Below are 27505 nucleotides of genomic sequence, written 5' to 3' on the forward strand. Positions count from 1 at the left end.
CCAAATACAGTAGACACAGGGGCCTTGTGTAAAAATAGGAATCAAACTAAAGAGATGTCAAACACTAAGGTGCAACCAGGGCCGCTTTTAGACAAAATGGGGCCGGGGGCAAAATTAAAAGTGGGGCCCCACTTGTACATACAACATAGTCACATTCTGTTAATTTGATGTGCTGCAGGCCTATCACTGGTACTTACAGGGGTATTCTTAATCTCTTTTAAGTAGTTGTTTGTAAATTTGTAAGGTTTTTTTGCCTAGGCAAACTTGTTGCTTCTGTGCCTTTTCTTTAAAGATCAGTTGCAGAAGCAACAAGGCATATGCCCTTCCCCACACTAAAAAATATTTATGTACATGCATACAGAGTTATCAAATAGGACCATAATACCAAGTCTAAATACTGTCACAACACTCGCTGACCGCTATAACCAGGACTAAATACCGTCACATCACCCGCTGACTGCTACACCAGAACTAAATACTGTCACGTCAGCCACTTACCGCTATACCAGCACTAAATACTGTCATGTCACCCGCTGACTGCTATAGCAGGACTAAATACTGTCACATCACCCGCTGACCGCTACACCAGAACTAAATACTGTCATGTCAGCCTTTTACCGCTATACAAGGACGAAATACTGTCACACCAGCCACTGACAGCTATACCAGCACTAAATACTGTCAAGTCAGCCACTGAGAGCTATAGCAGGACTACATACTGTCACGTCAGCCACTGACTGCTATACCGGGACTAAATACTGTCATGTCAGCAATTGACTGCTATACCAGGACTAAATACTGTGATGTCAGCCACTTACTGCCAGATTCCCCTGTGCCCTCATAATACAATCCACAAATAGCTTTTATACTTTTACTTTACTTTTTACTTTACTTTTTTACTGTATAATGTTCCCCTCACAGCACCAAACACTTCACGACTATCAGAGTTTCCTCCATTCCCCATATGAAGAACATAACCAGACCCCTTTTATTTGCAGATTCCCCCTCATAATGCCAGCCAGTAATTAACCTTTTCCTGCCCTGCACTGTAATAGGACGCTGCAGTATGTAGGTTCTTCCTAGGAGCCATGTACTCTTCACTTGTGAGTGCCGATGCCTTCCAATGACATACACTTCACCTCTGCAGGTTGGACAATGGTTCAACTGAATGGGTTTACAAATTCTCCGCCTGTGAGTGTTTTCTTGCTCTCCATGGCAAAACCATTTTTTTTTTAACTGAACACAAAGTCGGACATGCAGGACTTTGTGTCTGATGAAAAAAAAGCGGTTTCACCACGGAGACCAGAAAACACTCACGGGCGGACACTGACTGCCAGGTTTCCGTCTCCAGCCCAGTTTCTCGGGCAGAAGATGGAAACCCACAAAGCAGAGACAGGCACAGGTGTGAACCCGCCCTTAAAGGGAGTTTGTAAAAGATAGAAAAACACTGAGCACACTTTATAGTGTAGATAGTCTATTCACCTTTTTAGATAATTGTAATGAATTTATCAGACCTGGTGGCCTCTCACCTGGTTTGGTTGTGACAGCGTTCACAACTCCGTACTAAGGTGTATATGATACCAGGTATGGGGAGCAGCACGTCTCAAAGGCACCAGTTGTGTCAACGGGGGAAACAGCAGAGGAATAGGGCAGGACGGCGCTCACAGGTCCAATAGATTTTATTAATAAGAAGAATTGCACAACGCAAATAATCACAGCGTTTCGGGCTGGACGCCCTTTCTCAAGTGCATATCTTGCAGGAAAAATAATAGCTGATCCTTGGTATCTACAGGTCTTTTTCCTGCAAGATACACACTTGAGAAAGGGCGTCCAGCCGAAACGCTGTGATTATTTGCGTTGTGCAATTCTTCTTATTAATAAAATCTATTGGACCTGTGAGCGCCGTCCTGCCCTATTCCTCTTAAAGGGAGTTTATCATTTATGTCATGCATTTTAAACTAGCGGCATAGTAATGTTGATGCTATGAATACGATTCGTCCACCAGATTGTGTGTGATAAGGTCGGAGGCCCTGTTTTTGACCAAATGACCATTAATCCTGGGTAACTGTCGTCTTCCTAATTGATAAGGCTGAGTGCTAGGCAGTAAGGACCTGGGCGGCACAGTGGCTCAGTGGTTAGCACTGCAGCCTTGCAGTGCTGGAGTCCTATGTTAAAATCCCGCCAAGGGCAACATGTGCAAGGAGTTTGTATGTTCTAACCTAAGTAGCAGAGAGTACTGCACATGTGTAGGATTTCAGTGCTCAGCTTCATGACGTACTGGATGCGGCAAGTATGAAGAGGTTGAGGGGGCTGGACTATAACAAGGGTGGGCATTCCTTGTGATGACGTGGCAGTGCTCTGGGAAGCGAGTGATCTCCCCCTGTGCGCCTTCAGTCTCCTTTGCATAAACATAAATACTGTTATTACTTGCAACCTGGTGGCCGAATCTCCAAAAAATAGTTAGACTCCCCTTAAATATGTCCTTCCCCTATATGACACTTTGTAGTGCCAATATAAAATTATGTTGACCTTAATTCATTCATACAAGAAACCGCTCCCAAGAGGAAAGCAGATTTGTAATATTTCAAACTGTACATGGTTTTACATGTCAGAAGTATTAAAATGTAAAAGAAAACTGTCCAGATGCTTGAGCGAGCACAGGGATCTAAACTCATAAAACTTGTAACCCATTGTAGGAATAAGTCCTATATGCTGTATATACTATAAAGTAAAAAAGAAGAATGCAGTGCTCCAGACAATAAACTCACACCTATATAGAATTCTGCATGTAATACAACATACATTAATATACTATTAAGTCCACATTTCCATTGGATAACTGGCCACATGACAATTGACTTTCCTGTGCATAGCTTTCAAATAATACTTCCTCTGGTTACAAGAAACACAGATATTCATGACTCATATGAGAGAATGACTAAGTTTGGAGAGCATAACTATCTTCACAAAAATAACTTTTGGAGTCAGGACTCATTACTTCTGTCCTTCACAGAAATTTCCAAGCATTTACAGCTTTGAAAAGCAATGGGAATTCCATTCCATCTCACGAACAAGGTTCTAAAACAAGAATAAAGAAAATGCAAAAGTTCCTTAAATAACCATAAACCTTCCCCTCGTCTAAGTCTCATGTCATAGCTGGGAATTTCACAAAGCTCCTTATATCTATTTTATTGACATATTCTGGAGTAAATCCTAGAGGTATATTTGACAAGCCATGTTCTAAATCACTATAAGGATGCTATTATTCAGCAGCTTTTATAAGACACATCATTTCCACAGATGGGCACTAAAAGTGAAAGTATTATATTTTAGATGTCCAGACTTGGTAGCAAACATAATTTTTTTTGAACTTGTGAACCATAGATTCTACAACTCTTCCCGTCTTTTTTTCTATTTAATATACCCATAACATGTCTTTTAACATTAGCAAACATCTATCAAACCCCTGAAAAACAACAATAATCTTCAGTGTAGCATCACATGAAATAATTCTGGCCCTGGCCATTACTCTTGTATATACCAATGCTTTATGTGGCTCTAGAGCCTTTGTTCTCTTTGGTCTTAGCTTTTTATTTTGCATAGTGTCTCATAAATATTTAAATGACTCATTTCTCCTGTAACACAGTATGTGCTAGGCCCCAGCAAAGACAAAAAGTAGAAGCCGGGATTGGACACTTACCATGTGAATCGCTATGGCCATGGATTATTTTGAGAGTACAATATTTAATTAATGTATTACAATAAAGTTAATTAGGGCAGTAGGACTGAAAACAAACTATAAGCTAAGAATACAAGTTTCTTCTGTATGAAGTCTTAATATTCCACACTGCTATTCCTAGAGATGAGTGACATCCCTTCTAGAGTTGAACCCTCACCTAGCTTTCTCTAGGACATAACACAAAAAAAAAACAGACACAAACTGATCTATATTTAACACTGACTCAATGGATGGTCATTAGTTTCCATCTGTTGTAAGTATCAGTTTTTTGTATTCATTAAACTGATCAGTAAAACTAATGATCAAAACAAATGTGAACAGCCCCTAAATATATACTGAATGTAACTACTGGAAGATCACAAATTAGTATTTGGGTAAGTACGGCATAGTAGAAATTGCAAAAAGAAAGAAAAAGCTGGAACTAGCTTGGAAGTTGATACTTTAAAGGTTTTTTTTCCAGGATTAACATATTGATCTCCTTTCTCTAAGATAGGTTATCAATATATGATTGTTGGGTCACCAAAACTGTGAACCTCTACCAATCAGCTGATTGATGGGGCTGGAGAATTGCTGTGGCCTCTTCCCTGCTTACCAAGGAAGGTACCCTATGTTGTACTCTAGCTGTGTTTAGCCTTGCAACTCAGCCTTATTCATTTGAATGGGACTGAGCTGCAGCTTAATTACAGTGGTAACTAGAGATGGACGAACCTGTTAAGAGTTGTTTTGTGTTCAGTTTCAAGTTGAACAAGTTCAGTATGAACCACACCTTCAATTGGCTTAAAACATAGGTTTCTAGAAGCCCTAAGAGTATTCTACACTATGTATCCAATTCATGCTATATCAATATCAAAGTCTCCCAAAAAAATATTTACATCAATACTGTATGTCACAGTCCAACAATATTTACTTATTCATAACTAACTTTACTGCCCCATTTTAAACAATATTAACATTAGAGACAGAGACGTAACTTGAAGCTTCTGGACCCCAGTACAAAACCTTACTTACTATGTGCTATGTAATAATACTGGTGTCTCCTTAGGTTGTAAAGAGGCATTTGGTCTCCCTTGAGATCCTGTAAGGGAATTACTAGAGGAGCAATTTCCCAGAGCTTCTGGTAAACCCTGGTGGGAGGGGCACAACTAGACAGTAAGCCCTAAGCTGAAACAGACCCCGACTGTCCCTTCCTGCTTGCCGGTCTTATCCTAAGCAATAGGCAACAACTGGTCGACAAGCCCTTCCTATATAAGTGACAACACAGAATGAAGACAAGAAAAACAACACCAAAGGAGGTCATCTAGCCAAGGGTCCAGTAACGCAGTACAGAATTGTAATCCAAGAGAATAACCACAAGGGAAGTCAAGGGTCAGAGATAAGTAATACAATAATAGAAGAAAGAGGAGCTTAGCAGGGACACAGTCTAAGGACAGAGTCACAATAGCCAGCAAGCCTGTGTGGGCTGATGGCCTGTATATATGAAGCCAAAGACCCGCTCTAGATTTGATTGGTAGACAGGCTGTCAATCACAAAAGCAAGGCTGGAATTAACCATTTTATGAAGAAAGGGAAACAAAATGCAGGAGATGGGTGTCGTGGAAATTCAATTACAGATATACACTGTAGAGCAGTGTTCACACAGTGCAATGAAAAACACTAAGCAAAGAAACTGAAATTGCCTCCTGCGCCTCAGCACGCGAGCGGTGGGTGGTACAGAGACCCGAACAGGCCAGATCCAGTGCCTAGTAGTGATTAGGCCTCTGCATCTCTTATAGCTACACCTCTGATTAAAGTGGTTGTATCAAGTTATGAAGTGGTCACCTCTCACTATCAATTCCAGAGAAAGATGGTCACTGTATTCGACTATTTCCAAAGCTCTCACAGAGAATGAATGGAGTACATGCTTGACCTGCAGGACCATCAGGACAGGAGAACCAGTGTCTGGTTTACAGTCCTGTTTTTGGCCCCACCAGTCATTTAGTAATCCCTTATCCTATCGATAGGGAATAACTTCATAACTTGGAACAAATCCTTTAAGGAAAGTTTTCTCTGTTCATGGATAAGCAGATTTATTGGATATTGTAGAAGTTACAAAAGGTTTGTTCCCTATGATTCTTGTATATTCTGGAATAATAACCGTGAGAATTTTATTCAGTACAATTTTATTTTTGGAAAAAATAAAGTAAAACCACAGTTATCCAAGGAAGTATTAAAAAAATGCTAATTTAAATGGAAAACAAGACCACAGTTATCCAAGCTAACCTAGGAATTTTAATACATGACGTCAACTTTGCCAGTATAAATAGTATACATTTGTACCTTAGATATATTGAGTGTAGAAAACCATTATATAACCAAGATTTTGTGTTAACAAATGTGTCATAGCTTTCAGCTTTTATTGCTTACCACTGCTTTACTATAGTCTTTTTGAATGTTGGAAATCACCGCTTCATCCTGTCATTTTTTTTTATTTTTTTATTGACCATGGCATAAACAGTGCTCCTGCATCAGTTTTCTTGGATTGAGTGGGACAGTCCTGTATTTTGAGTGCTGTCCTGCTGTTTTGGTTCTATATCAACACTATCTATGTCCTTAGGACACAGATAAAGTTACTGTATATACTTGAGTATAAGCCGACCCGAGTATAAGCCATAAGTATAAGCTAATTTTACCACAAAAAAACTGGAAAACTTGTTGACTGGAGTATAAGCCAAGAGGGGGAAATGCAGCAGCTACTGAAAAATTTCAAAAATTAAAATGGTTGGAGTTTTTGGGTGCAGTAGATGCTGGGAAAGGGTAAGGGGAGGGGGTGCTTTGGTTGTCTGCCTGCCTCTTCCCTGAGCTTGAGGACTGTTTTTTTTTTTTTCCCCCCCACTTGGAATTCAGTCCGGCTGAATATAGAGTATCTGCAGTGCTCCTATTAACCCCTTCCCGACGGAACAGGAGCATTGCAGATACCCTATATTCAGTAGCCCGGGCACTATCAGACACAGGGATACCTAATGTGTATGTGTTTCACAGTCATTTTCTACCTTTATATGTATTCCACAGAAAGGAGTGATTTAGAAGTTTTTTTAAAAAAATTCTTTAAAGCTTCTTTTTTTCCCCACTATTTTATGGGAGTTTATTTATTTTTTTTTTTTTGCTGACTGGAGTATAGAGTATACACAAACTGTGTTGAAAAATTCGGCTTATACTAGAGTATATACAGTAAATACCCTGGTGGGGCATGGCACGATCAACTCTGTGCTACACCATTTAGTCTTTGGTAACTCTGTGGTTTCTTTTTTCCTCTTTCAATTCTATAATCTGTCAAGTATATCGGATAACTCCGTATTTTGGTGACTTGCAAATTTATTTATACTGTACAGCAGAAATAAACAAATCGCCATTTTCATTGTGTCAAAGTAAAAAATTTATATTATAAACAGGAAAGTCAGCTTTAGGCTTTGTAAATGCCATGGCAAGTTTATAGTTCAACTACATTGCACAGTAAAATGAGATTAGAACAACAAAACCTTATATAGTTTCACGTATGACTATGTCATGGCCGTAAGTATTGGCATCCCTGAAATGTTTCTAGAAAATTATTGCAATTAGGAAGGGATTAGGTAGAATATTAATTTAAATATTTAGTTTAATATTATTTAAAGGCAGTCTATGCAGTTATCTCCTACAAAACCTGAAAATGATTTTATTTTTTGTACAGCAGGCATGCACATTTGGCAAACTTCTGCACACCTTGAGCTTTTTATTTGTGTTATTGTTAAAATCTCCTTCTCCATTCCCCGGTATATATGATTTGCCCGGATCATTAATATTTATAAGATCCTATATTGGAGCCATGAGATCTATAAATCCACACACCACCTGTGCCTGGCATGCAGGTTGAATGCACAATGCCGGCCATTTACGGAGTTCTACAGCAATTTAAGAGGTTAAACAAACTCTGAAGAGTGAATTAGTTATTGTAACCATAACCATTTAAGGCCTGTATATCATCCAAGGATTCATCTGTAAATGGATTGATATCACTTGGCTCCTATTTTAATCCCTAACAATATGTCAACTGGTAGTGACTATTTATCCAGATAAATTCCATAAATGAACAAATCAGAGCTCATATTGGATTACATAATGACAGTTGTTATCCAAGATCTGATCATTCCAGGAGCAAGAGAAACTTTCAGCAATCCCTTAGTCACAATACAATATGTAGAAGATGTTTAATGCAGCTGCTCTAGCATTTTGGAGTAATTTTTTACCAAGTATAGCACTGACTTGGAGCAAACCTTGAAATCTTATTTACATCATAATAGGTGAGAAGAAACTCCCCATTCTTAACAGACCCTTGTCATCTACTGGACCGTAATTTACTAGATCAGTGATAGCGAACCTTTTAGAGAGGCCAAGTGTCCAAACTGCAACTCAAAACCCACTAAATTATCTCAAAGTGCCAAAACGGCCATTTAACCTTAATACTGTGTGATCCACAATTCTGGATAATTACGGACACACAAATTACAGTTGTGTGAATGGGGCTTTACAGAGCTTTCAATAATACAAACAACTTGATGTTGAAAGGTAAAGGTCTCTGCATTTGGTACTTTTGAACAATTAATGTTCACTATTTACATCACACAGGATCAGTTTTATAGTGACCGTGTAATGTTATTACAGCCTGTACTAATATCACATATGCCATAAAACAGATACTGTGTGATATAAATAGTGAAGGATCCCCACATAGTATTATATGCTCCGCATTAGCCCCCAAACACTATTATATGCTCCGCAGTGGCCCCCAGAAAGTAGTACAGTCCTATGAAAAAGTTTGGGCACCCCTATTAATCTTAATCATTTTTAGTTCTAAATATTTTGGTGTTTGTAACAGCCATTTCAGTTTGATATATCTAATAACTGATGGACACAGTAATATTTCAGGATTGAAATGAGGTTTATTGTACTAACAGAAAATGTGCAATATGCATTAAACCAAAATTTGACCGGTGCAAAAGTATGGGCACCTCAACAGAAAAGTGACATCAATATTTAGTACATCCTCCTTTTGCAAAGATAACAGCCTCTAGTCGCTTCCTGTAGCTTTTAATCAGTTCCTGGATCCTGGATGAAGGTATTTTGGACCATTCCTCTTTACAAAACAATTCAAGTTCAGTTAAGTTTGATGGTCGCCGAGAATGGACAGCCCGCTCTCAAATGATCTGAAAACAAAGATTGTTCAACATAGTTGTTCAGGGGAAGGATACAAAAAGTTGTCTCAGAGATTTAACCTGTCAGTTTCCACTGTGAGGAACATAATAAGGAAATGGAAGACCACAGGGACAGTTCTTGTTAAGCCCAGAAGTGGCAGGCCAAGAAAAATATCAGAAAGGCAGAGAAGAAGAATGGTGAGAACAGTCAAGGACAATCCACAGACCACCTCCAAAGAGCTGCAGCATCATCTTGCTGCAGATGGTGTCCCTGTGCATCGGTCAACAATACAGCACACTTTGCACAAGGAGAAGCTGTATGGGAGAGTGATGAGAAAGAAGCCGTTTCTGCAAGTACGCCACAATCAGAGTCGCCTGAGGTATGCAAAAGCACATTTGGACAAGCCAGCTTCCTTTTGGAAGAAGGTCCTGTGGACTGATGAAAGAAAGATTGAGTTGTTTGGTCATACAAAAAGGTGTTATGCATGGCGTCCAAAAAAAACAGCATTCCAAGAAAAACACTTGCTACCCACTGTAAAATTTGGTGGAGGTTCCTTCATGCTTTGTGGCTGTGTGGCCAATGCCAGCACCGGGAATCTTGTTAAAGTTGAGGGTCGCATGGATTCCACTCAATATCAGCAGATTTTTGAGAATAATGTTCAAGAATCAGTGACAAAGTTGAAGTTACGCCGGGGATGGATATTTCAGCAAGACAATGATCCAAAACACCGCTCCAAATCGACTCAGGCATTCATGCAGAGGAACAATTACAATGTTCTGGAATGGCCATCCCAGTCCCCAGACCTGAATATCATTGAACATCTGTGGGATGATTTGAAGGGGGCTGTCCATGCTCAGCGACCATCAAACTTAACTGAACTTGAATTGTTTTGTAAAGAGGAGTGGTCCAAAATCCCTTAATCCAGGATCCAGGAACTGATTAAAAGCTACAGGAAGCGACTAGAGGCTGTTATCTTTGCAAAAGGAGGATCTACTAAATATTAATGTCACTTTTCTGTTGAGGTGCCCATACTTTTGCACCCGTCAAATTTTGGTTTGATGCATATTGCACATTTTCTGTTAGTACAATAAACCTCATTTCAATCCTGAAATATTACTGTGTCCATCAGTTATTAGATATATCAAACTGAAATGGCTGCTGCAAACACCAAAATATTTAGAACTAAAAATGATTAAGATTAATAGGGGTGCCCAAACTTTTTCATAGGACTGTATATGCTCCACTTTGGATCCCTAGAAAGACAGACCCCGGCTTACACTGACAGCTTTCATTTGTATTTGTATTTGTACATACAACTGAAAGCAGGGATCGCTCACTAATGGGGAATTCTGTATGCGTGCCATAGGTTCACTATCACGGTACTAGATAATATTAGGGTCGGTTCACATCTGGGTTAGGGGATTCTGTTTCCTTCTCTGCATGAAAAATGTGGAGTGAAAAGCAACGCAGTCTATGAGCTCTCCAGGTTTCCTAAGGTAACCTCTTTTTTATGTGGATCAGGTTTACGTTTGGGGGGTCCACAAGCAGACTCTCCGAATGGAAAGTGGAATGCAGATGTGAAGTAGTCCACAAAAAATGTCAAATTTAGGTTAAGACCCCACGTAGCAAAATGCAGCTAAAAACGCTGCAAAGACGCATTTTTTTTTTTCCACAGTGTTTTTCATTGTGTTTTTGAGTTTTCCTTCTGCCCTTGTCATACCTATACAGAAAAGGCTGGGGCAACACAGAGGCTCAGTGGTTAGCACTGGAGTCCTGGGTTCAAATACCGCCAGGAACAACATCTGCAAGGAGTTTGTATGTTCTCCCCGTGTTTGCGTGGATTTCCTCTTATCATACAAAGACATACTGATAGGAAAAAAAATTGTACATTGTGATCCCTATATGGGGCTCACAATCTACATTAAAAAAAATGCCAGCGTTTTTGCAGCTGTAAATTACATGCTGCCCTTTTTTGCGGAGGCAAAAATGCTATGTTTATGCAATGTCAGCCTTCAGGTTCCTGTGGACCAACCTTATATTGGAAATGTAAGTCCATTCTGCAACCATGGCAGCTCTACTGAGAATTTATCAATACTCAGGATGCCTTCAATTCATTGTGGATTTTTTCTGCACTACTACACTGCAGTGGAATTTGGGAAATGCCATTCATAGGTGTTGTACAGTTATTTACTGCAGACTAGCTTCTGCTTGCGACTTCGTCTGCAGGTTGTTGGCGTCAATGATCCGCCTATATTCAGCAAATTGCTGCCGTTGATGGTTTGCCTGCTCCGGCATTTTGGCAGCTCGCAAGCTGTCCTTCTGCTGACTTTGTTTCTCACACTGTGCCTGTGATTGTTCTGGCATCTCAGCAGCTCGCTAGGACACCATATAATGAGCATGTTGTTGGTGTTGATGATCCGCCTACTTCGGCATTTCGACAGCTGTCAAGCTGGTTTTCTGCTGAACTCATTCCTCGTGCTGTGCCCATGATTGTTCTGGTGTGTGAGCAGCTCGCTGGGACGCCATATAATTAGCGTGTTGTTGGCGTGTTGTTAGCGTTGATGATCCGCATGCTCCGTCGTTTTGGCAGCTCTGAAGCTGGTCTGCCGCTGAACTTTTTTCTTGCACTGTGTCTGTGATTGTTCCGGCATCTCAGCACCTCGCTGGAACGTCATATAATGAGCGTGTTGTTTGTGTTGATGATTCGCCTGCTGCGGCGTTTCAGCAGCTGTCAAGCTGGCCTGCCAGTGAACTCATTCCTCGTGCTGTGCCCGTGAGTATTCCGGTATCTCAGCATCTCACTGGGACACCATATAATGAGCGTGTTGTTGGTGATGATGATCCGCTTGCTGCAGCGTTTCGGCAGCTGTCAAGCTGGCCTGCCACTGAACTCATTCCTTGAGCTGTGCCCATGATTGTTCTGGTATCTCAGCAGCTCACTGGGACACCATATAATGAGTGTGATCCCCCTCAGCTCCGCTTGAAGAGAACTCTGTTGACTTCTGGCTACCTTCATAGCTCTCGTTGTTTGCGACAAATTAGATTTTCTTTTTCCAGGCATGTTGAAAATTCGCAAAATGCCAATTTGGATTAAAGGTGTTTGCCCGTGTCAGTTTGTCATCAGTGACTGAAGCAGATCAGATAATATGCAAATGTTTGAACACTGTGGGTTAGCATGTGTTTACACAGAGAGATAACAGCCCTGGTTTTCTCAGAAAATGAGATCAGAGCAGTGTAATATAGTATATGAACATAAATTCATAACAGTCGTGAAGCAATGTCATTTACTGGGATAAAAAGTAGCCTATATGTTAATCGAGGTTACAATCTATCTATGTGCCAAATTTCATTCAAATCCGTTTTTGCATGATTGAGGAACAAACATCCAAACACAAACGCACAAACATTTTGTAATATTAGTAGGTTGTATATAATATATATATATATATATATATATATATATATATATATATATATGAAGAGCTCAACGGAAAAATGGCCTAAGTCCAAAAATCAATATTGTGAGAAAAACGAAATTTAAAGTTTTAGCCTAAAGCAAACGGGCATTATTGTGGAATATATCTATCCAATGTAATCAGCTAATGAACACCGTTAATCCTAATCATAAATTGTATTATTTATTAAAAAAATTGCAGCTTCATGTATAAATATTATTTATTTAATATTATTAATTAATTACTACTATTATTAAACGATGAAGAATAATAATTACCTGCCTCCCTTTTCGGCACTAAATATGTGCAAAAGTCAATTTAGAGCCTTTTAAACAATAAGACAAAGTTTTTACACTAATATAAACAACAGACCGGAAGTCACGATTTCAATGAAAAAATGACCAACGAGAGTGAAGTAAGTAAGTTTGTATTGGACTTAGGCCATTATTCCATTGAATGTAAATTCTTCTGCATTGAAATATATGGACTTAGGTCATTAATCCTAGGTACCTTGTAAACCCAATGCATAGAACGAGGTACAAAGAAGCTTTCTAGGTAATAATTTGAAATATGACAAAATGTGGACTTAGGCCATTTTTCCGTTGAGCTCTTCATATATATATAGCATGCTGAATGGCACAGTAAGCAACGTTTAAATAATATTTCCTGTTGAATTTTATGTAGCAGAGAATATCTGATACTAATATACTCTAGTAATATGAATTTCTGCCTATTCACTCTTTGACTCCTGTGGAGTGGAACTCTTTATAGCAAACTCCCACACTGTTCTAGCATACCATTTTTTTTTTACAGGGCAGTGGGAGTTATTTCAGTGGAAAAACAGATGGGTATATGTCTGAGGCTGACACTTTGGAAAGAATAATAGAAGTCTCACTTAATTGCCTCTCTGGCAGTCGCTCTGTGTAAAGGTGGTCAAATGCAGCTTCAAAGTTAATCTTGTATCTGCTCTACCAGCCTTTAAGGAGACTCCCTGCAAGGCTGTAATGGGTGATTTCATCACTGCCTATTTTCTTATGGAAAGTCTATAGACACACAAGGAGAAGACATTTTATATATGGAATAATAAGCCCATAAAGGACAAATAGTGGATGGTGGGCAGCGATTCAGGCAATTAACCATTAACTGCTAAATGTTTTTACATATGATACAAGGGTGAGGTCTAATGAACAACATTACTGCACAGTAATAGCAGGGAAGCCATCTAGTCTTTTCAAGTTTTCCTGGCACAAAGAGAAATATTTGCAAGCTAAATGTCAAGGCAGTGATCTAAATATACAGTAAATGATTTATGAAAGATTGGATTTATTAGTAGACAACTTCATCAAAAGGCTACATTAGGCTGAAGCCCTGTAAATACAGCCTTTTTTGCTGCAGATTTTTTTGGTTTTCTTCCGGCATTGCTCTGGGAGCTGCAGGAGACAGGAGGGTTCTTCATGATCATGTCACCGCAGACGTTGTGGTCAATGTCATTTCCTGTCTGCCATGCCTCTACTCCATCGTCCAGCTGCTCCTCCACGTTTGGTTCCTTCACTGGGTCCTCCAGTCCTGGCAGTTCCCAAGGGAGACACCGTTGTCACCATCGTAGATGAGATTCCTGGTCATCTCAGAGACTCCAGAGTGGTCACGCTTCGCCTTCAGTCCTACCTGCAACACCCTAGCTTTCTCCATGGCCTCCTCCAGTCTGGTTCTGTGGCAGGAGTTCCACCGGCTTTACCAACAGGCTGATCTGGAGGGCACGGGCTCTATCCGGATGTTGCTGGCAATATCTCTTCCCCCTGATACAGGCTTTGGTGATATATTCAACCTAGCCCAGTCACGGTGGATGCCCAGTGGTCTGACTGATCGATCACAGTTATATCTACATGGGAACATGAGACAATCCTGAGACCAGGATGCCATTCTCTGTGTTTTAATGATATTGACATTTTCTGGAGAGGAGTCAGGGGCCTGCAATGGCTGCAGGTGCTACCCATGGTGGTTGCTGTGAATTGCAACTCTTCAGTGTCTACAGCTCTGGTCGTCCACGCCAGGAAAAATGACCTTTGTCAGGATTGGCTTGGGGAACTTATGGCCCTTATTCTTTCTGACATAGGTCAGTTTATTCATTTTTTCAGTACCGTGGTGGTGAATTGGTCTGAGATTGTGCCCAGAGCTGTGTGGCACGATGCACAGGATCCAGCAGTGGTAGAGAAGGCAAGACAGTTAATAAGCACCCGGGTTTCACCTTTCATACACTCCAGGCGAGGTGCGGTTATTTGCCAACAGCAACTGGAGGGTACTAATCAACCTCTTATTGTTATTGGATGGTGGTCATTTGAATGACATCGGATTAAACATACTGTTGTCTGGTTTCCAAGATAGCATTGAGTGCGCTTTTTTTATTTTGGCTAGTGTGAGTCGGAGTTTGGCATAGGAGGTACACATACAGTACTCCTTGTTAGTGGGTTATCCTTGCAGTTTATTAAATGTTATCACCCTATGGGTGACCACGGTATAGTGTTAATGTTAATTCTGTTTAGTATAGTTGTTGTATTATGTATTTTTAAATATGCAATGATATGCCCAAAAATACTTATGAATAAATGCAGTGGTTGACCCCCAGCGTCAATCAAAGTTTGATGTCTTTTTTCATTGGTCCCATTCCTATCCATTTTGCAGTCTGAATTGGTTCATTGAAATGTGTAGGACCATGGAGAACATGGACGGTACACAGTTGCCATCCATGTGTCAGCCTTTCCACACGTCATAGACCCATCAACAGCGTATAAATCTGTTCATAAGGCCTAAAACTATAGGAGTCTGTAGCCATCAGGCAGTTTTCGTACACTGAGAAACTTAAGCCTTATACTGTAACCATTAAACGTTGTGCTTTCTGTATACATATTCAGAGAACTTATTTCACACCTTTCCTTCCACCTCTGGGAAAACTCAACAGGGATCAGACCTTGCGGTGGAAGTGTTTGAAAATAGCTGCAAGAGGGATGGAGGTTCTGTATCCCACTTACATACCACGGAGAGCTGGTAATCTCTGCATGAGTTTATTGTGCCTTCTGTGCCCTCCATGAACCCATAGATTTTGAAGAATGAGCTCAGACCGCAAAGCAGACAAGAATAGGACCTGTCAAGAGTTTTGCCTCCAAACTAGCAGTTCCGATATGGATCCATGATAATACATGGTCAGGTTATGGGGCTATAAAAAAAAGAATTAGTGAATGTGTTATGCATTAAAAAAATGGGTAGCACAGTGACAAAGTACATGGTAGTGGATATGTTCACACGACTAGCCGCAACAGGATGCCGATGCCATGCAACGGCATCCCGCTCCTGATTAGGCCCGAATGAATGGGCCTAATCAGAGGAGAGTCTCGAGCCACGGATGACTCAGCCATCGAATCTGCAGGAAGATAGAACATGCTGCTTCTTTTTCCCGCTAGCTGCAAAAAATCGCTAGCAGGAAAAAAAAGTGAGTGCCTCCCATTGAAATGAATGGGAGAAAGTTTTGCAGGAGGATTTTGAGGCGGATTCCACATCAAAATGCACCTGCAAAATACTCTGTGTGAACATACCCTTAGAAGACTTTGAATCTAAACTACTAGAATATGATGGTGTCATCAACTATTAAGTCAACTACTAGACAATGAATCCATTAAAACTATGATATACAAACAAAACATTCCCTCAAACAAGTAAAAAATAATCCATATTTATGTCACATGGTAAAAGACAGATAAATACATAACATGAAAGAGGAATAAACAGGAGAACCACACAATTGTGCTACATGGAGGTAAGTATGGCAAAGGTTGAGTGATAATTTACATAGTATAATAAACTGTATCAGCCATCATAGCTTTTATGAATAATACTGTAGTACAACATGATAACCAGCAAGTAATGTTTAAGAATCAAGTATTTATAAGCAACATGAAAACTGGCCAAATAGATCCAAAACTTAGAAACAAGTACACACAGAACCTCAGTTATTTTTTCCAAAGGGTGTGCAACCAAATGTTAAGTTGAAGGTGCCAGTAATTTTGTCTGGCCCATTTTTAGAGTTTTGCACAAAACTGTATTGTTTTTGACTTTTTTTTCCCCACAGTTTTTTGTGTTGTTCCAATACACACAAAGCAAATAATCATGTGTATAACGTAAGCATGTATAACTGCAATAATTTTCTGTGAGAAATGCTCTTCATTTTCTGGAAAAATTTAAAGGGTGGCAACACTTACAGCCATGGCTGTATGCCTGCATCACAGCTACCTCACCATAATCTTGTACATACATGTAGTGATCCATGGTCATGTCATTCTCCATACAGTAATGTGCATGAACAGGCTTTGCACAGTACTATATGTAGCAGATATGTAAGATTTCAGTGGAGGCTATTTCGACCGCATTTTTTCCAGCAACGTTTTTTTGCCTTACCCTTGGTTCACATCTGCGTTTGGTAATCCATTCGGGGAGTCTGCATGGGGACCCCCTGAACGGACTACCAAATGCATTTGCAAGCGGTGTGCACACGGATCCTATAGACTATAATGGGGTTCGTGTGCTTGCTGCGTGCTGCCCGTATGAATCATGCGGACAGGAAAGTAGATTGTGAACTACTTTCCTGTCCGCATGTTCCCTGCGGAGATCCGGTGGCAAGCACACAGACCCCATTATAGTCTATGGGGATCCATAGACTTGCAAATGCATTGGATATTCCATTTGGGAGGATCCCCATGTGGACTCCCCCGAACGGAATACCAATGCAGATGTGAATGAGGCCTGAGCCTTAGGCTAAAGCCACAGATTGCAAAAACACAATATTTTTGACACTACGGAAATGCCACAGAAACAAACACTGAATCCAATCCACACATTGCAGAAAAAAATCAGCTGCGGTAAAACTGCATTTTTAAATAAACCTGCGTCTTTCAAAATCACAGCATTTCAATTATACCTGTGGAAACACTGGTGTTTTCTCTATAGGTATAAATAGGGAAGAAAACTCAGCAAAAACTTGTTTGAGATACTTTTTTTCGCAGCTTTTTTTTTTTTTGCTGCGTTTCGCTGGCCTTAGCATTAAGGTTTTTTGCAGAATTTGTGTCTGGCCGCTGCAGGGCAAATGTAACATTACTTGACGGTCATCTGTAAGAATAACTGTTTGTGTAATGACCCACCCTCTATAGTCAACAAATGCCCCAAAGGGTATGTGGACGGGTTATCCTGATAAGACAGTCTTGTTAAGAACTTACTTTCTGTTGTCAGTGGATCCTTGCATGTGAAGGTATTTTATTCATGTTTTAACAAAGAAGATTAAAAGTAATTTTTTATGGATACAGGAAGTTTTACCATCATTTTGAGGCATTGGTTTCCCAGTTGCTAATCTGGGTTCTTCCGTGCATCTGCATTGGCTCATACTCATATATATTGAACAGTGGTATATCAGTGTGTGGTTGAGTGGTGTTTTTCTGTTTTTGTTAAGAACAAAGCAGATTTTGCAAAACGTATGATATAATCTGCAGTGTATACATTTTATTCTTACCAGGCAATTAACATTTTTAGTTAGCCCAAAGATTCTTGATGTCAATAACGTCAAGACAAGATAGCATGAAAAAATCTTGCTTTTCAGTTATGGGATTTCATACTTTGTTCACTCCACTTTTCTAGTACTAATGTAGAATTTCCAGCAAGGTATTCCAAATATACCTCCCAGCAGCCAACATATTTTCAATACTTTGTAACCCAGCCATCTAAAGGGAAGCCATGCATGGAAAATCTATTTCCAGTATCAGATTTTAAAACAAATGGGTAGGTTTCATTTATTTTCCGTACATTTTATTTCAATCATAGGGCATCTGTTTAACCTAGCTTGAAGTCTTTGAGACCTTGATGTATTGAAAGTATTGGTATTTATACCACTGGATTTGCTATTTGGAATATATTAGAAAATCCCTCCTTTAAGGTACAGGACAAATGTGAAAAAGAGCAGGACAGCTGGCTAGAGACTGTTCATAGTTTGCATCCATATGCTATGAACCGCAGTCTATTACTTTATGATGGAAGGTATATAAGGAATTTGGATTTAAAATTTGATCTACATTTTGATTCTATAAAGAGACTCAAATATATCTGGTTTTTATTTTTGATTTTTTTAAATAGTAAGATAGCATAAAATATGAAAAATATATGCTCAGGATAAATATCATTTTTTTCTACATCTAGTACGTGTAAAACTGCTAATACTTAAATATAATATAGCTCCAGCATATTCTATAGCATTGTTGTTTAAAGCAAGACATAAAAAAAACATTTTACAATTAACAAGCAAAATCTGCATCAAATAATGAAAAGATAATACCTTAGGAGCATCGCAGCATCAATATTATGGCTGCAGTTCCTAAAGTCTTACAGTACTGGCAGGGTCAGTTTTAGACAAGGTGTGGCCCTGGGCAAAATTAAAAGTGGGGCCTCAAATGCTGATATACAAACAAAATCATCATCTTCCAGTGGCAATCCCTTTAATATTGCGTCTTTTCTGCCCCCAAAACAGTAATAACAATCCCCATTTTCCCACATACAATTCAAATGAGCACCTTTGTACTTTGCTCTTCAGAGGCCCCCTAATATAATGCTCCACAGTGGCTCCACAGAAAATAACATGCTCTCCAAAGAGCCCCTCTAGTATAATATTCCACAGTGGTCCCACACAGTATAATATGCTCTCCAGAAGGCCCCCCCCCCCTCAGTATAGTTCTTCACAGTGGCTCCACAGAAAATAACATGCTCTCTAAATCGCTCCTCTAATATAATGCTCCACAGTGGTCCCACACGGTATAATATGCTCTTCAGAAGGCCCCCCCAGTATAGTTCTTCACAGTGGCTCCACAGAATATAGTATGTTCTCCAGAGGGTTCCCCCCAGTAAAATGCTCCACAATGGCCCCACAGACTCAGTGATATTATTATATTATACTCTGGGGCCTATTCATACCCCAGAGTATAATAATCAGACTTTCTTGAAGTCACCATCCAGCACACATTTTTCAAGTTTAAATAAAACTCAGCCTTTATTTCTCCATTTTAGAGTAGGAAAACATCCATTACAAAGTTTAAAAAGCGCTCAGCATGGCCAGCATAGGAAGGAAAAATGCAGCGTCCGGCTGACGCGTTTCAGAGCCCTTATACTAGCTCCTTACTCATAGGGCTCCGAAACGCGTCAGCCGGACGCTGCGTTTTTCCTTCCTATGCTGGCCATGCTGAGCGCTTTTAAAACTTTGTAATGGATGTTTTCCTACTCTAAAATGGAGAAATAAAGGCTGAGTTTTATTTAAACTTGAAAAATGTGTGCTGGATGGTGACTTCAAGAAAGTATATTATCACCCTGGGCTGAAAGGCATACAACCTCCGTGCATACCATTTATGCCTTTATGCAAAGTTACACCTGAAATTAACAAGAACAGTGTACATTCTCCTTTACATCAAAGTATCTGGACACGAAGGTGAGCTGACATATTATTTGTTTATTCTATAATAATCAGAGGTCCAGGGGACGCCTAGGACAGGTGAGTAAAAATGTTTCTTATTTTTACTCACCTCAGAAAGGGGTTCTGCGGCACATGACACTGGACCCCTTTCTGTTATTGACATGGCCGGGCCTGACTCCGAGATCCTTTGGGAACGGGGGCAATTAGCAGTTGTCCAGTTTGTGTCAGTACCCCCCCCCCCCGTCCCCCCCCCCCCTCACAACGCCAGCCCTGAGTACTGGCAAACTGGACTTTGATAGCCATAGGAACCTGTAAATTCTGAAACATGGTCATTGCTGTGGTCATTTGTACTGGCATGTAAGGCTAGGATATTGGTAATAAGTATAGTAATTTCTTTAAAATTGATCAAAATCTCTATGGTTTAAAATTTCAGCAGATGGCTTGAAAATATATTGCAGACTCCAACATTATTAAAAGTCTCAGGTTTAGCAGATTATCAACATTAGATATAAACCTGCCCATAAAAGCTGAATCGACTCAAGCTGGGCATGCAGATCTGTTTTATAGTTAATGCTCTTACCAGAAGGATGAAAGATTCCTTTCAGTTTCTGTGTAAAACTGTAGAATATAAACTATGCATAAAAGGGATTATTGGACTACAGTATGAAAAAAAAACATAAAAACCTTCAACAAACAGGTACCATAGTTATAAGCAAAAAGGGAAAGATTTGTGAAAACCCTGCTCAAAAATGGCCATTCCACCTTGCCTGGGGCATTCACGGGGATGGCGCTTATATGCCCTGATTTGCTGGTTTCCACATTGTCATTGATTTGGCATTGTATATTTTTGCAGTCCATAGTTACATAGTAGATGAGTTTGGATGAAGACATCAGTCCATCAAGTTCAACCTATAATCCCTACAATCCCCTACAGTGTTTATCCAGAGGAAGGAAAAACCCCATGAAGATTATGCCAATTGCCTCATTTCAGGGGAAAAAATTAATTCCCGACTCCAGGGCTACACAGTCATTTTGTCCATGACACCTATGACCAAAGATCTATTTGTTACTCTACAACATCACAAGTCATGAGTCACAAAAATTGAGTACTGATTTTTATCTTACTGGGTTTTGCGGTTGCAGCAAACTTGGGGTACCAATGGAACTCTATTGCCATTCTTATGATGTTGCAGGACGACGCAGCAATATTTAGCTGACTGTCACAGCCATACTAGTTATGTAGCCACAACTTTCACAAGTGGACACAGCATAATTTGAAATGACTAGAGATGAGCGAACAGTGAAATATTCGAGATTCGATATTCGTTTCAAGTAGAGCCTCAATATTCGACTACTCGATCAAATATTGAATCCCATTATAGTCTATGGGAAAAAATGCTAATTTCAGGGGAAACCACCATTCCACTAAAGCAGAGTCACCAAGTCCACAAATGGCAGGAGGAGAGTGCTTAGGAGGAGCGCTGTACAGTTAAAGCGCACAGACCCCATTATAGTCTATGGGGTCCGTGTGCTTTAACCGCACAGCGCTTGCTGTTGCGCTGATAAAAAAGTAAGCTCCTTCGTAACTGCAAGCTGCCAGCTCTCCCAACTAGCAAAGACGAGCCTGAGACAAATCAACGCTGGTTCTGCAGGTCCTTGCTAGTCAGGAGAGTGGCAGCTTGCTGTTACGAGAGAGCTTACTTTTTCTCATAGGAATGAATTGACCAGCGTTGATTGGCCACTGTACAGCATTCGGCCAATCAACGCTGGTTCTGCCGGAGGCTCGTCTGTGAGGAGGCGGAGTCTAAAATCAGACCACAATGGAGATTGATGTGGTCCTATATTAGACTCCTCCTCCTCACAGACGAGCCTCTGGTAGAACCAGCATTGATTGGCTGAATCCTGTACACTGGCCAATCAACACTGGTCAATTCATTCCTATGAGAAAAAGTCAGCTCCCTCGTAACAGCAAACTGCCTGCCCCTAGCAAGGACGAGCCTGCTGCAGAACCAGCGTTGATTTGCTGAATGCTATAGCATTCGGCCAATCAACGCTGGTTCTGAATCAAATATTTACTGCGAATAGCTAGTAGTATTCGATCGAGTACGAATATTTTGAATACCATAGTATTCGATCAAATACCTACTCGATCGAATACTACTCGCTCATCTCTAGAAATGACTACATTGTTAGAAATTCCTTCAGGCCCAGAATATGGCTTCCTCAATATTCAATAACACGAGACTCTTATAACCTGCCTTATAAGTCTGCCAGATCTGGTAAATTAATCTACAAATTCAACTATTTTGCAAACTTATCAACTTTTTCTTTAAAGAGTAGCCATTGGCAATAATGTATGGTCTAAATGGGGCTCGTGTATCCCTAATAGGAAACAGATGTGTATTTTATGAGAGCAAACATAAAAAAAATCATACGGCATTGAATGATCATAATCCAAGCCTATTTTTAGACATATAATTTATAGCCATATTTTCCTGCCTTTTTGCAGGTCAATTATTCAGTGAAATAAAGATTTAACTCACCATAGCAAAGTCAATACTCGCAGCAATCTGTCACAATTAATGGAACCGATTGGTAATCTCTATTGTGTTAAGATTATTCGAAGAGATAATCCTATACATTACAAAATGTGTTCTGTATATATACCAAGTGTGTTTTCTGACTGACTGTTAATCAGATCCTATTGTATATATAAGTCACTGTCTGTGTAGATCTCTATATACATGTGGAAGGATTTTACTACATAGTGACAAAACCATAATGGGCATTTGGTAGAAAAAATAAATGTTTAAAGTTTAAGTGCAGTTTTTTAAAACATTTTTGGTGACCATTTTTTAATATATTTCATTAACCAATCTAACTTCCTTTTTAATAGAAAGCAGGCTCTAAAGTTCCTATTGCAATGCTTTAACTAAGCATTGCCAGGGAGAGTCTGTTCTGTAGTATTTGCCGAAGACGGGATGCTCACTTCAAATGGCTATATCTCTGGTTTTATATTTCACCATCAATGCTCTACCAATTGAAAAATGGAGATACTACAATGGTTTTCTTTTGTCTTGGTATCCAACAGAAACTTAGATAAATAGTGTAAGTAACCAAAACAAGGAAAAAAGAATGAAAAATGAAATGAAGTCTACTCTGATGTTCTCAATATAAATTCTAAATGACGACCAGACTAGATCTATGGTTCCTTTAAAGTTTTGACATATCTGTCTGGCTATATTTACTTTGGCTCCTTTAGTGCACAGATTAAAATATTTTATGTTTCATTGAAAACTGAAATTCCAATTTCAAAAATAGAACATCTATATTATTGATGCTTGACATTTCAGACTTCCAGACACTCCCTGCCATTTAACTGAACATTCATGGCCAGCAATTGCAGAGGCTGTAATGGATGCGTATGAGTGTTAGTTCTGTCCAGACTGAATTTACTGTTTCTGAGGACGCCCACATATACAGATATTGCTATATTGAGTGTTCCCTATATATAGTGATCCCTTAGGTAGCAGGAAACAAAAGTACTATACAACCTAATCTATAAGGAATAGGAATAGTGTATAAGGCCCAGTTCACATTTGCGTTCAGGCCATTCCATTCAATTATCCACATGAAATATGCGTAGAGAAAATTCCTGCAAGCAGCACTTTTCTCTCCACATTTTTCATGGAGAAACCAAGTGGAAATCACACAGACCCCATTATAGTCTATGAGGTCTGCGGGTTTCCTTAGATAACCGCTTTTTTATGCAGATAGGTCTTCATGTGGACTCCCGGAACGGAAACCCAAACGCAGATGTGAACTAGGCTTAAGAGGTCAGGAAATAAGGTAATCAGCCTTAGAAATGTCAGACGTATCACTGTTGGAATACTGTCGCATACCCTGTTGGATGAAGGGTTCTGTAGGCCATGTTTTAGATGTTTGCGAAATAGGCAAATTTTCAGTGAGCATTTGGAAGATTGGAGAATATTGGATAAAATGAAACATAAGAGAAGTCTTATACGTGAGGCTGTAAAGAGATGATTCAAGTGGTATAAAGGAGGTTGTGTGTGGGGTGGTATCTGGGGATTAGAGAAGAAAATGGAGAACAATTAGCTTTGTAGGTTAGAATGAGAATTTTTGATTGGATTTTTTGTATCATGGGCAGCAAGTATAGGGGCTGACAAATGGTGGTGGCATTACAGTGTTACTAGTGCAGCCAATGTAAGTGACTAAAATATTTGTGCAGCACTGCAAAATATAGGCGTGCTATATAAATGAATAGAATAAATAAGTAATGGTTGTGTTATGCACACAAAGATAGGTAATAGATGAATTATAATACAAGGATATTATTAGTGCTTGTATCAGTACTTTGGTACATTCTTGTGTGACAAGAAGACAGATATGATACTACAGCTTATTTGGGTACTGATGTCTTCTTTATGCAATAATGAGACCTATACTAGAACTATAATGTCTAGTAATGTACGGTGTAGTATGAAAGGCAGTATGGATAGGCTTTATCAAAATGTATTCATCTGACCAACATGAGAATGCATCTGCCATAAGGCAACATGAGTTTGCTATTGAGGTATGATATGCCACACCAGAATCTTTAAGCTAATGTATTGGGAAGAGGAATACCTTGTCAGAGATGGCAGAGTGAGAGGGGCTGTCTCATGGCGACCAAGTGAGGTAGACCATCAAGTGTGCAACACTGTGAATAGCAACAAGGTCCCTGAGACTGGAATATGAATAAAAGAGCCTGAGTAACATAAAGGGTACATCAATCCAGTGACTCTGTTACATGCTGTCATCTGTATATAATACATAGCCATTATTGGTTTTATACTGGAACTATATAGATGACATTTGACCTATCTGACCAGTCTATGGGAGGAATGCTAAAATGAGTATATTAAGAAATGAGTATATATCATCTATTTGGTATACATATTAGATTCATACTGTAGTTTTTGTTTTTTTCTGAAGATGTTGAGAAACTAAAGCTTTTCATGTTACAGCTAATATATTTTACAATACTACATGAAGCTTTATAACATATGCAGGATATCAGGTTAATGTCTTTATAGCTATACTTGTATAAAGTATTTCTGACAATTATTGACCAAGATCTCCAGGCTAACAAATATGATGTGTGACTAGTATAGTATATATGATTTTTGACAGCTAACATTATTTTCCTCAGATTCCTTTACTTTTCTGAGCTGTTTTGATAGCTTTATTCAATTTTTCACTTGATTGTTATACTTTGAAAACAGAATTCCAACAATGACTGGATTTGACATCCAAACCACAGAGATTTTAAAAAAAACCCTATAAAGTACATATAAAGTATTAGTAACTCATTTGTCTGTGGAAACTATGATACAGAAACAAACTGATTTCGCTTTTTACCTCTTTTTCTTATTTCCTAAGACGTTAAACTAAAGGTCTGTTATGATTCAATACAATTAAATCAACAGGGCGAGAAAGAAATTTCATTTATAGTAAGATATAGCAAAGTACAACTATGGGTCGGAAATTTTTTACATATCACACAACTTAATACTTCAATTTGACCTTTGGTAATCCATACATTTTGATAATCCAATACTTGGTTGTAACACAAAGCTACATTATAAAGTGAATTTTATTAAAGAGGACCTTTCACCACTTTTGGGCACATGCAGTGTTATATACTGCCAGAAAGCTGACAGTGCGCTGAATTCAGCGCACTGTCGGCTTTCCTGATCTGTGCCCGGTGTGAAGAGCTTACGGCCCGGTACCGTAAGAAAGCCAGAAAGCTGACAGTGCGCTGAATTCAGCGCACTGTCGGCTTTCCCGATCTGTGCCCGGTGTGAAGAGCTTACGGCCCGGTACCGTAGCTCTTCTATGGTCAGAAGGGCGTTTCTGACCATTAGCCAGAGACGTCCTTCTGCCTCGCGGCGCCAATCGCGCTGTGCTGTGAGAGCCGGGAGGAACGCCCCCTCCCTCTGCTCACACAGCTTGTCCGTAGACGAGCATTATCAGCAGAGGGAGGGGGGAGTTCCTCCCGGCTCCACAGCACAGCGCGATAGGCGCCGCGAGGCAGAAGGACGTCTCTGGCTAATGGTCAGAAACGCCCTTCTGACTGTAAAGCGCTACGGTACCGGGACCGATAGCGCTTTACACCGGGCACGGATCGGGAAAGCCGACAGTGCGCTGAATTCAGCGCACTGTCAGCTTTCCAGCAGTATATAACACTGCATGTGCCCAAAAGTGGTGAAAGGTCCTCTTTAAACCAGATAGTTTTCTATGACTGTGTAATAATCCGCAATATATGGTAATCCAAGATTTATCAAGTTCCTTTGATGAGGTTTTGAAGGAACCTTGTTGTAATAAGGAATCATCACATGAAAATCTATATGAAATGTTTTATATTGGAATCAGATGCTTAACAAATGGGAGATTTTTTTTAAATAAAAATATTTCTTCAAATCTCTACCTTGCAGACGTCACAAGAAGGATATCGGTTCCTATCTGATAACAACTGGGGGAAAAATCTGATAGCATTATATTAGGAATTACAGAATATTCAATTCTTGAAAATAATCTTGAAAACGGTTTTACATTTTGTCATCATACAGTTATTTAGCCTGCTATGTCATGACCTGCCTGTCTATGATAGCAGAGCATTCCTCCACCAAATGACAATGACTGTTCTACAAGGTGTATTGCTGTAATACATTTCACATTTAGATTGGTGTACCAGTTATTAATGCCACATTATTCTTTCTCAGGTACGGCATGAACTGTCTTATACAGTTTGAGGATTTTGCCAATGCTAACGCTTTCCGCCTTCTGAACAAATACCGAAATCACTACTGTACTTTCAATGATGACATCCAAGGTAAGAACTGAAATGTTCTGATTTTCATGTTAAATAGCATTAAAGGGGTATTCCCACCTCACATACTTATCAGTCTTTACTGCTGTAAAATCTTCTTTCTTCCTGGTTTCTTTCATCATTTGGTGGGCGGGGTTTCACATGCCCGCCCCCAAATTTGTGTGTAGCTCCGCCCACCCATATTGGACTATGAAGTACAGGCAGCAGCAACTCCATTCTGTGTTACATACAGAGACTGCCTGTCTCTGCCATAATGAACACAATTGAATTAGCTAGCCTGATAACTGGGAGTACAGAAGAAATGAAAGCAGCTCCTCTCCCCTATCTGATAGCAGGAAGCTAGGTCACGTGGTGTAGACACAGGAATAGCTAGAAACACAGGCTCGCTCCCGTGCACTTAGCCCCTCCTCCCCCTGAGAGCAGGCAGATACATCACTTGACTCATGAGCAGCTAAGTCAGGGCTGTGGCCACAAAGAATTGAATAAAGTAAGATAGTGGACAAACAAAGCAGTTTTGCTGAAGCAATGTATTTAGGCAAAGTCTTACATCCACATTAACAAGCAGTATAGATAGGATCCTTGTGATGGGACAACCCCTTTAACTCTTTCCAGGATATAGTGTACTTTACACCTTAGGTTCTTACTTAGGGTACAGAATAAAACTTGGTATACCAGTCATCTCCCAACTAGCACAATAACAGATGAATTAGGACTCCTGGC

At 39.7% G+C, this 27505-nt stretch overlaps 1 protein-coding gene across 1 annotated transcript in view; it reads left to right on the forward strand.

The window, feature by feature from the left end:
- Positions 1-27505, forward strand: part of ME1 (malic enzyme 1) — a 193499-nt gene that overhangs the window by 123599 nt on the left and 42395 nt on the right. The window contains exon 7 of the mRNA XM_075268253.1: positions 26679-26788. Coding sequence (XP_075124354.1) covers positions 26679-26788 — 110 coding nt within the window. The remainder of the gene's footprint in view (positions 1-26678; positions 26789-27505) is intronic.

The sequence above is a fragment of the Leptodactylus fuscus genome, chromosome 3 (genome assembly GCF_031893055.1).
Source record: "Leptodactylus fuscus isolate aLepFus1 chromosome 3, aLepFus1.hap2, whole genome shotgun sequence".
Taxonomy (NCBI): Eukaryota; Metazoa; Chordata; class Amphibia; order Anura; family Leptodactylidae; genus Leptodactylus; species Leptodactylus fuscus.